At 41.4% G+C, this 11,547-nt stretch overlaps 1 protein-coding gene across 1 annotated transcript; it reads right to left on the reverse strand.

Annotated features, from left to right (window-relative positions):
* Positions 1-1,918: 1,918 nt before the first annotated feature.
* On the reverse strand, positions 1,919-11,278 carry LOC126400811 (endophilin-B1-like). The gene is made up of 10 exons (XM_050061775.1): positions 10,345-11,278; positions 10,035-10,176; positions 8,364-8,492; positions 7,100-7,233; positions 5,647-5,739; positions 5,443-5,526; positions 5,311-5,334; positions 4,996-5,085; positions 4,497-4,597; positions 1,919-3,662 (listed from the first exon to the last, which is right to left on the reverse strand). The coding sequence occupies exons 1-10, from the start codon at positions 10,399-10,401 to the stop codon at positions 3,050-3,052; spliced, it is 1,467 nt and encodes a 488-aa protein (XP_049917732.1). The 5' UTR covers positions 10,402-11,278; the 3' UTR covers positions 1,919-3,049.
* Positions 11,279-11,547: the final 269 nt, after the last annotated feature.

Genomic DNA, 11,547 nt, shown 5'->3' on the forward strand with positions numbered 1-11,547 from the left:
TGAGCACAACACAGCGCACACACAGACACATCATGGCTTCACTCAACAATGAGCGCCAAACGAGCGCGGCTGCTTAGCAATGATAACAAGGGCAGCTCGCGCCAATAAACAATGCAATGCATTAAAATGCAATGAAACCAAACACAAAGATGCATAAAATATTACCTGCAATTACAGTATTGACAGTGGAATGAAGAGGGATCAGCATTGGTCTTGGCCTAACAGTCTGGATAACACACGGAATACGAGTTAGCCATTAAGCTAGCTTAAAACCGGAAGTGAAAGTTTTAGTCTCTATAAATAAAACTGTACAACAAAACAGCTCAGAACAGTTAGCTTAAGTCCTTATGAGTACGTTACAAAGTAAAATACAAAGTATTGGCATCTGTATTCTGACTAAATGAGTAGTTATCCCAGGCTAACAAGAGAACACGACCTACCACAGTGCATTCCTCGGCCTTCTGTGATGTTCATACGCTAGCTTAGCTAACATGCTGCTAACTGGCTAACAGATTACTTTCTTCAGTTCGTCAAGTGAGTTTGACTGATTGAAAATAACTTGTTTATCTAGTTTTCGCAAATTGTGAATCTGAGTAATGTTATTCTGCTAAAATATGGTTCTATATTATATACAGTCAGATTGTCATTATCACTCGTTCAGCCATCCATACATCTTTTTAATTAAATATTTAACAAAACATGCCGCATACCTGGCAGGCCAACATATTCATTTATTTGCTAACGTGCAATATTGGTCCTGTTTTTGTCCCAGTAATGTTCCAAGCGCATATTCCAGACTAACGTTACTGGCTGGCAAAAAATGGACAGAATTAGCCTCTCCCCCATGGCTACAGGTAGTTATTGGGTTTCTATCATCTGTATTCTTACAGGCATCGTCCATATATGTACAAATCTACTGACACCAGTCACATACATAAGTGGAAACGAGGCGTTATGGTCAAGAAAACGTACTTGTTATATTTCATTTTTGCCAATATATCCCCCTAAATCCCACACAGTGAACCTTTAAGTTGGCACTCAAGTCCTAAGTCAAAGCAGGTCCCAAGTTTCGAGTCCTAAACAAGTCATAATGCTCTCTTCACCAAATATAATGCCATTTTAACAACTGGGTTAATATAGTTTAAATTTACAAAAATTATAAATCTATTTTGAAATTAGGAGGCTATTTATTTGTTAAATTAAATTGCTGAAAAATTTGAGTGTTAAAAAGTGTTAAGCTAACGTTACCTAAGCATTAGCTTGCTAGCTCTGTTGGCCTAATATTAGCCTTGACTTACCGTTCTTTCGCCCAGTGTCAAATGTTAAAGGTAGTTCCATCTCTGTGTGTAATGTTTGACACGTCATTTTGTATACTGTGGTTAATTTTTGTTGATAACTTTGTAGATTTTGCACAGTAACAAAATTATCTTTGGTGTTATTTTTACCAACTGGTGGTCAGTAATGTAACGTTAGCTCTTCATGGTTCTGTCCTGCAACTTGATTGGATGCTGTTGGATTGGTTCTGGGAATTTGCGTTAAATAACATTAACGTTAATTAATTGAGGATATTAATTGATTCGTGGCACACTTTATGAATAACATACTTTTTAATCTTTAGGCTTATGGTATTTCAGGTCAAAAAGTTAAAGTCCGAGTGAAGTCATGAGTCATTGGAGTTTAAGCACACGCTGAGTTACAAATCTTTTTTGATTTTGTCAAGTCAAGTCTTAAGTCATCAAATTTGTGACTCAAGTATCACTCAAAACATAACTAGCCTTAGCCTGGGAAGCCTGATCAAGACCTCAACCTGGAAATGACTGTGTGTGTGTGTTTGTTACTGGTATGAGAAACTGCACGAGGAAACAACAGCAACACCTCGACTGGAGAACAAAGATCCACACTTGTTTTGACATGACATCACTGTTTGCATATTTATTTCCACATCTTCACATGAATCGAACCTCACACTGACATCAGCTTAGTGAACAACATGACTGCATGAAAGCACAGTTTAAACCTGGCAGCAAATAGAACTGTGAATACTGCAGCGATCCATACACACACACACACACACACACACACACACACACACATCTTTACGTATTGGGACAAAAGCGTAGAACAGAGCTGGTGAGTGATTACATCAGTACAGTTAGTGCTACATTAATGTGTGTGTGTTTCCATCCAGGGTCCCAAGAGTGGACCCACACTACAGTAGAGCAGGGCTGCCCTCACAAAGAAAATGAACAACATCTGGACATGGAAACTTCTACCCAGTTCACCTAGTGGGGGCTTTAATGGGGTAAAAGGGGTAAAAGTGAATATGTGATTTGACTGTGTGTAGGGGGGAAACACCCATAGTGTGTATGAGGAAACATATTTTATACCAAGCTACAGCATAAAGGGTCCTGTTCAGCTTGGTGTTTTGGCACCTCGCTGTACCCAAACACATGTCAGTAACATGTTTCATGTGGAAAATGACCTCAACTTGCAGTAACTTGTGTCAAAAGGTGGCTGAATCACATACATACACAGCTCTCTTTAAAGGTCTCACAGGTTTGGGGGAACACGTGACAGTGTGCACAGGGGTCACTGACAGACATGAAACACTCACACATGACTTGATGTTTTTACACCAACAAATATCCACACATACACTTGGCACAAAGCTTTGTTCTCACTGAGCTAAATGTAAAAATAAAGATTTAGTTTCACAGATGAAAAACAACGTTTCAGAGTCACACACTGTAAATATAACAGTCAGAAGACATTACATCCACTGCCCACAAGAGTGGACTGATACTCAACAGTCATCATTTTCATACAGCATATATAATATGTGATTATAGTTAAAGGCTAAAATTATTGTGGCACTATGTCACGTTTATAAAAATAAGCACTTTTACAACCACTTCACATTATCTTCCCTATGGGATTAATTAAAGTTTGATTATGTATCTGTCCTTTCTTAAGCAGTCTAATTCTCAAATCTACACAGCTAATTACCACTGGTCTAAATCAGCTGAACGTCCATCAAAATCAGTCCCAGCTACTGAACCATGTCCTCACTGGCTGCTGATGACTCCTGGGCATCTCCTCCGTTAATGGCAGGCAGCTCGCTTGCGGTTTCATTGGCTGTTTGGGGCTCAGCAGCCACACCATTGGTTGTCAAAGTCTCCATAGCCGTGTCATCAGTTGTTACGGTCTCAGTGGCTGCTGCGTTTGCTGTCTGAGACTCATTTGAAGTTCCACTGAGCTCAGAAGGTTGGGAAGCTGTTGTCAGACTACCTGCACCGTTGGCTATTGCAGTTGTTGCTCCGTTGGTTTGCGCAGTCGCCGTTCTGATCTGATCTGTTGGGTGACTCTCTGAATTTGATGCAGTGACATGATCTAATGCTTGGTCGGTTGTTTGGCCATCAGACAAGAAGGTGTTGTTGTTATTGTTGTGATTTGGCCGTGGGGTTACAGAGGTATCCGTTGTTTTTTCAGCTGCAGTCCATGAGTCCTGGTCGAAGTCTGGAATTTGGTGGACAATAATTGGAATTGGAGAGACCTGATTCAACCCGACAGGCTCGTTGGCTACATGGTTGCTTGTGGACGGCTGATTGACTTCATTACTAATTGCTGACTGCCAGTTATTAGAGCAGAGGACTGCTGGAATGCTGCATGGAGAAATAAAATCATAACCAAGTCATTAATGTGAAAGAAATAATTTGCTCTACAAAGTATTCTCAATAGTCTCGTGTTCTCTGTGAGACCAGATGTCCAGAGATGGTTGGCAAAACGGGTTATAGCTTTGAAGACATAATAAATTGGATCCCATGTTGTACTACGTACATTTTGTGGTATTTGGTTTCTGAATTTAGGATTTTAAACTATTTTCTTTCTTTCATGAGCAAAACAAATTAAGGGAATATGACCTTGATGAAAGCTCATTAAAAGTGCATTTTGTCAGCGTCCTGTGAAAACCCTGTATCTCCAAATGTAAACCCTGGTTTAATTTTGTGACATTGCATTTTTTGGAGATTAAATTTCACCTCCAGACATGTTAAAATACTTACACCAATACTAGTGTTTAATTTAATGCAGTTTTACACATAATAGATTAAAAAAATCTGAAAATGGGCTGGAAGCAGATTTGCTCCTTAATGAGGAATTCTCAATCTGGCCTCCGCAAGACCCATTTCTGCTTGTGGTAGGTTTTGCTGTCACTTTCACAAGCGCTGCTAATGCGAGGTTGGGCTGTGAAAGACCAGTGCGCATCAAGAGGGCCAGTGTTAGAGGAAAAATCAGAAAGACTCAGCCATACATGTTTGAGCCTCAGCCAGAAACAAACTCAGATGCGATGCAAATCTGAAAAAAAAAAACTGACAAAACGTAATTCTCAATTCAGATGTTTTTTCCCACTAACAAAAGGAAGCAACAAAAGATTTCCATACATTATTTCAGTTCTATAAAGATTCAATATTCTAGTGTTGTAAAGCAGACACACAGACCTGGCCAGCTGCTTCTGAAGCTCCTGAGCATGTTGGTTGCACTGGTCGAAGTAACAGGCCTGAGCTTCCACAAAGTCAGTCAAGCTCCGCATGTGGTTCATCTGGGAAAAAACACAAGCAACAACACAAGACAGATGGAACAACATAAAGAGTTTGCATTTAAGAAAAAGTAAAAACTCTAAACTTAAACAAATAAAAACAAATTGGCATAATTTGCATCCTTTATGAATAAAATGTCATTTTGCAGATTGAATTCTCTCCATTTGTGGAGATACTGAATGACAAAATAACTGGAAAAATGTAGTGTTACTATTCTTTTTAAACAGAAAGCAAGAGTTTTGCTGGGCATGGGTACATGAAGGTATATAACTATGTAGTCCAAGTTAACTGTTGCAAAGACAGAAAACCTACCGATACAAAAATACACATAAATACCAAGTTTGAAAAATATGGCAGAATCTTATTTTCTATCTTTTTTTGTGTGTTAGTGTGCACATACATGAGTGTTGCTGATTCCTTCCACGACTCTTCTCGTAATTTCTGACTGTCGATCGAACAGACTCTGACAGATCCTCTGCTCCATCTCTGCCTACACACACACACAACATAATCTTTTATGGTCTTTTTAATTAGTCCAGCTTTTTTAGCGAAAAACAAATCCCAGATGAGCCTAAGTCTAAATGAGCTGAACAATAGAAAGAAAATCATCACTGCAGCTGATAGGACCATACTCAATTCTATAAATGCTGAGGGTGTTAAATTAGTTTCCCAAGCATCACATTCTGCACGTATGCAAAGATAAACATGAACTCACCTGGGAGATTTCCTGAGCCCAAATCTGATTGGATGAGAGAGACAGAGAGGAAGACAAGTGATTTACTCAATGGCCAAACAGCAAATTCAGTTTTGCCTGTGACAGTGTTCGTGCCCCTTTAACATGACTGACCTTTAACCACTTAACACGCAGGAAGCTGAACATGTAAGATACATGAGACAGGTAGTCGTCTTCCAGCGGGTTTGCATTCAGGTTCTGAGAGAGACAAGAGATTAAGGTGGAATGAGAATGTACTGTATGATAGAAATGGGGATTTCGGTGAGTTTCTGGATTGATCATGGTGTGATAAGTGAAGGTCAAGACATTCTAACTCACTCTGCCCTCTCGCTCTGCCTCGTGGGCTTTCCTCACTCTGTTCTTAGCTATGTCCAAGTCCAAACGCTTGTTCACCAACATCTTGCGCTCATCCTATGAACAAGCACATACATACACACACACACACACACACACACACACACACACCCATCCCATCCACCCACACACACCCACACACACACCCACACCCACAGACGTTTTAAAACCCATGTTAAATATACAAACAATTAGAAACTGAGCATGGACAAAAGAACAAAAGAAAGAGATTAGTGAAGCAATTACTGTGACAATCAAAACACAATTAAAGCTGGGGTAAGCAGAAATCTGGGAAGGGGAAAAAAAAGGCAGAATCTGAAAATACAACCTATTCCTGTCCTAAACTCCTCCCACCAGACGACCACAGACACATACACACCCTTTATACAGTAACCCAGTGTTTCCTAAACACTGATTTATTTAATCTTATTTAATTGTACAGTTGTGCACACTGCATTTGCTCAGCCTCTCCTTGCCCTGCTCAAACCACAAATGAGACACGAATTAGCTAGCTAGCCACCTCACGGTCCCTTAGCCTTGCTAACTGCTGCTGTCAACTGCTTTACTGGGAGGATAGCAGACAGCAGCTACACAGACAGACCTTCAGTTGGCGGCTGCAGCAACTCCAATTTGGCCAGCGCAAAACCCCTTTGCGCCAGGTGTCACAGAGGACTGGTGCCAGCGGCAGCGCAGGGTCTAACCTGTGCAACAGCAGCAACAGAAAGTTTGCTGATCCAGCAGGTAGTCAGGGTTATTCGGTCACGTGGAGCTGGGGTTTGTGCTGGCTGGATTCAGGTTGCTGTGGCTGCTGACAAGGGGTCTGCCTACAGAGCTGTGGCAGTGAGGCTGAGGACGCACTGTGGTTTGAGGCTCTAGCTAGCGTTAACCACATAAATGTGAGCTTTAAGCCACAGCTGTGAGCCTTTAGCTCTGCTTAACTGAGGGCTAAACTATTATTAACATTTTCATTGCATCTCTGAAATGCTTTGCCAATATTGAAACATATTTTAATTTGTTTATTGTCCGACTCTCTTTTTGACAAGTCTGTCTTCAGTATTTGGGTTGCTTTGCTGTCTAGGCAGTTGCTGCCAAAGCTGGAATAGCAACTTTCTCTGCAGAATTTTCTACTGTTGTATCATACTTTCACAATCTGAAGGAACATGCAAGCATATCTGCCTTTATAGAAGAGCCAGTTGGAAGTCCTTCTCTCTGAAATGATCTGTGATTGGCCAAAGACTCCCATCGTGGGCCAGAAAACAGAAGCTATGAAAACAGCGCCAAGAGGAGGTGCAGAAGTCTAGTTTCCCTCAAACCACTTGAATTACAGTATGCTCAAAGTTTTTACGGGATTTTACCCAGTGATGCACTGGGTAATGGTGATGGGTGTGAATTCTGTATTTGTTTATGAGTGTGTTACCTGCATGGTCCTGTATTCCCCTTCAGTGAAACTCTTCAGAGGGGTGAGAAAGTGGATGTTAGTGCTTTGGACAAACTTCCTCTCTGCCTCACCAAGCTGCTTCTGAGTCTCTCCACACCTGAGCAGTGCAGTTCCTGAGCACAAAACAAAAATTCTGTTTATATCTGCAGCACAACATACTGATGCGATGTCAGCCATATTATCCAGATCAACATTATCCTCATTAAAAGGGAAACTTGTTTTTGTCTTTAGACTTCTCCTTGAGTGAGACTGGCTTAGACACAATAACAAACAAACGTAAATAAAAACCAGGGCTTTTCAAAGTAACGTGTAAATTGCATCTAATTAATCACAGAAAAAAATAACGCGTTAAAAAATTAACACTGATGAATCATGTTCCATGGTTGCCCTTGACCCGATTCCTCACTGAAGGCCAGAGTGGCTTTGACACGTGAAGGAGGCAGGCCAGACAACACTGCTTGGCCCTGTGAATGGAGCATTTACATATATAAAAAAACAAACAGATGGAACTGTTGATAGGAGCACCATCCTCTGCAATTTCTGCAGTAAGGAATTTTTGTACCATCGGAGTACTTAAAGCCTGAAATATCACCTCAACCAAAGCATTTAGCAGTGAACCCAGAGGTCCGAGCTAGCACAACCTCTGATGCTAGCAGTAGCAGCCAGTCTTGTCAAGCCACACTCGACCAGGCGTTCAGACAGAAAATGAATAAGTCCACCTGTGACCAACTGACTAACTCCCTTGCAAAATGGATTGCAAAAAGACTGCAGACCAGTTTCGGTAGCCGAGGACAGGGGGACAATTGTGTCCAAAATCCAGCAGCTTTACCACAACACATCTGCCAAAATCCATTCAAATTGAAATTTCAATACTTTCACAGCAAAAATTGATGTGTGCGATTAATTTAGATTAATTAATCACTGAGCATGTAATTAATTAGAGTATTTTTTTTATCACTTGACAGTCCTAATAAAAATGTTTTATTTTTCTGTCTATAATATTGTCAGACACTTATAATAACAATCTGAGCCTGTCAGTGCTAAAAACAAGCTCTTCTGGTGGACATACATTGACAGTGTGCCATTGCCCCGAGGGATTACGCTGCAGCCTGTTCGAGGCAGCAGCCCTCTCGCTCAATACTGGACCAATTTAAAAAACTGTTGGTCTAATTAGACACTTAGACACAAACACATGGGAAAATAGGGTTCAGGTTGAAAAAGTTCCCCTTTAATGAATACTCACCATAGGGTGTGTTGGACCCCATTTCCAGCCCTGCTTGGATCATTTCATCTCCCAGTACTTCATGTGCACGAGGTCGAGGGGGGACGTTCCAATCCAGATGCTCATACAGCCGGTCCTCTAATCGTGCTCCTGTTCCATCATGATACACAGTTTAATTTTTAAAAGGCTGTCAATAACAGCAGTCAGAATACTGCACGTACTTGATACTGTATTCTACTAGGACGAGCATTAAAACTGATTTAATGCAATGTGAGACAAAACAGTAGGCATGAGGAACACCTAAGGTCAACAAAAATGATTCTTCAGAGAAACTAAAAGCCCTCATTGGAAAGATGATCTGCAAACACATCTTTGATGTTAAATAAACATATTATTTCTGGCAGCTGAATGGTCCCCTTACTTGATAGATTACAGACCACGTCCACTCGTAATTCCGTTAGCCGATGTAATTGGATTCAAACAGCCAAGAGAATAACCATCCCTATTCATCTGAACAGGACAATTACAGTCACAGCAAACAGAAGAGCACAAAGTAGATGTGGATTTTGCAGGAGGGCAAACAGAGCTCAAATAATGTCTCCCAGAGGTAAAGAGCCGTCGTCATCATTCAGTGGTTTCACGTAGATCGTAATGACTCATGCTCATTTGTTGGAGATGTCTGTGGGTTGGCGCAAAGATAGAGACGGTGTGTTTATCAGGTCAAAATGTTTGGTCAGTTAATTATCTGAGTCAAAAGTCTATTGATCGACTCCAGACTGTACAGAATTCAGCTGCCAGGCTTTTAACCAGAACCACTTTAGTTTCAGCCTCTTTATACTGGCTCCCAGTATGTTTTAGAGTAGATTTTAAGATTACTCCCAGCTATATCTCCGCCCTCTTAGTGCTACACGCCAGGACGTATTTTGAGGTCCTCGGGCAGAGGTCTTTTGTCTGTTCTAGAGGCTCAGCTGAAAACTAAAGGGGACAGAGCTGTCAGGGCCCCGAGGCTCTGGGAGAATCTGCCCAAGGAAATCAGGGCAGCCGAGTCAGTGATCTCCTTTAAGTTCCTTCTTAAAACATACTTTTATCAGACAGCCTTTCCTGGTTTAACTTCAGTTTTAAGTTTATTTAGACTGTCTTTTATTTCCTCAGCTTTTATACACCAAAGTGTATTTATCAGTTCTTTTGAAAGTTGTTGTTTTCATGTCTTGTCAATAAGATGATATATAAAGGCCTTTCTCACAGCAGACATTTTGGCTTGTGATAACCGGAAAAGCACAGGTGGTACTAGTAACACTAGATGCCTCTGGTTTTTATTCAAGTGCTCTAGTGGGAGTGACAGTGAGCAAGTAAGCAGGACACAAGGATCTTGAAATCAAAGCAGCTAAATGGAATTCAGCCATCATTCATTTTATTATTGACACCTGTGTTGTTCCTCCTGTGACATGTCAAAATGCCCACTGAAACACTCTAATTGCATGCTGTACATGAACACAACTTGTTTCCATGGGGTTTGCAATTGTTTTTTGCTAATATATCTGGGTAAAAAGAGAATACAGACATAACATTTGTGGTTATGTCTCAATTTATCACTTCAAAAATGAGTGACTTGAAGGACATACAGAGACTTTCGGGACCTTAAGACAATTTCTATACATGATACAAACGCATAGACACTTTACAGTCTCTCACCGGTATTGGGCTGCAGTAAAACCTCCGTCTGGGAGATTATGTTGTCTGTCCATGTCTTGGTGGCGTCTGCCCGGGCCAAGAGCTCCTCCAGTCCGGGGTCCAACTCAGTCTTGACCGCCTGGCCTAGACTCTCCTCCGTGTACTGGAGCGGAATCACAGAACGCCATTTAAGACACTTAAAAATAAAGATTTATTGAAGTAGCCGCTGTCATTAGGTGATACTAGCGTCTCAGTGGTGTTTACTAATCAATAAACCCGTTATTCACATGTTAATGTTGGCTAATTTTGACGTTCACTTCCGAGTTCTTACCTGAACAGCCCGGTTGATGAACTGACCAGCATCCACAGCCAGCCGCGTCAGATCCATGACAACGTCCTCAAGGTCGCGCGCTGTCCTCCGCGGTGGTCCAGCAGAGCACTAACGGTCCGGCAGGCTACCGTTAGCTATAAGAAGCTAAGTGACCAACGGCTAGCTGACCTCGCCATGGCCCCAGCAGCCAGCCAACACTCTCTGTTAGCCAGATTACGGTCCGTTAACGACGACCAGCCGGTTACATCAAGGCGACGGAAGTGCGAGCACCTGCTGTGCGTTGTCAGTTACCCTCCAGTCATGTCGGGTGCTTCCTTCAAGTTTGCTGCTCGTTTACAGCCTCGGTTTGGCAGTAATGGCTGAATTTCAGAACACTAACGGGAGGTCTTCGGGTAAGTTAACGGTTGTTTGTGTGCAGTTACGTCGTTTTATTGTCGGGCTTTTAATTTGTTGCCACACCGAACCGCGTAGCGTCTAAACAATATCAAATACCAGTATTTTTGACAGCAAAATGGCTGCTTAAATGCTGTTTGAATTTTGGTAGCTGTCTAAAACATGTTAAAAAAAATAATGACATAAAAACACGTCGATATCTTCATAGAAAAAAAAGAGGAGAGCGCAAGACTTCCGGTTGCGATTTTCACAATAAAAGCATAATCTCTGCACGCCATCTCAGTGACACAACATAACATAAAAACAACAGCTGCAAACTGAAACTTGTTTTCCCATAGAAAAGCTTCAGTACACGTATTCAAAGATGATCTTGCCATGTAAAAAGATATCTCGTTAACATCTCAAAAATGGTCCACTTCCGGTGCTGCTTTGGAAAGCTCCTCTTCTATCCAAAAGACATCTGAAACAGCAGCCAGGCGTTGACAAAAACGAGAAAAGTAATAATAAAGAATACAGTGACCCTCTGAGTGTCTGAACTCATGACTTGACAGCTATAATCTTGCTCACCTAAAGAAACTCCACATCCCTTTCTTCATACTATCCTCACCCAGTCCTCTTCAGCCTCTTAAGGCTTTAATGAGCTTGGCTTTAACTGGTGCTCCCGTGAAAATGGCCAGCTGATTGGACCCTTGGGTATGTGTAAGAAGAGAGAAACACACACTGAGGGGATTAAGACAATCTGACTGAGAGAGACTCAAAGGAGTTAAGAGATTAGCACACACAAATCTGCAAAACACACCCTTTATTACA

The sequence above is a fragment of the Epinephelus moara genome, chromosome 14, assembly GCF_006386435.1.
Source record: "Epinephelus moara isolate mb chromosome 14, YSFRI_EMoa_1.0, whole genome shotgun sequence".
NCBI lineage: Eukaryota > Metazoa > Chordata > Actinopteri > Perciformes > Serranidae > Epinephelus > Epinephelus moara.

What these genes read in the sequence shown, in the direction of transcription:
- LOC126400811 (XM_050061775.1), bottom strand. Translation starts at nt 10,401, where the DNA reads ATGGATCTGACGCGGCTGGCTGTGGATGCTGGTCAGTTCATCAACCGG. An exon ending in GGGGTCCAACACACCCTATG is followed by an intron (nt 7,234 to 8,363) that starts GTGAGTATTCAT and finishes TTTTGTGCTCAG; the next exon opens with GAACTGCACTGCTCAGGTGT. An exon ending in GGGAATACAGGACCATGCAG is followed by an intron (nt 5,740 to 7,099) that starts GTAACACACTCA and finishes GCTTGTTCATAG; the next exon opens with GATGAGCGCAAGATGTTGGT.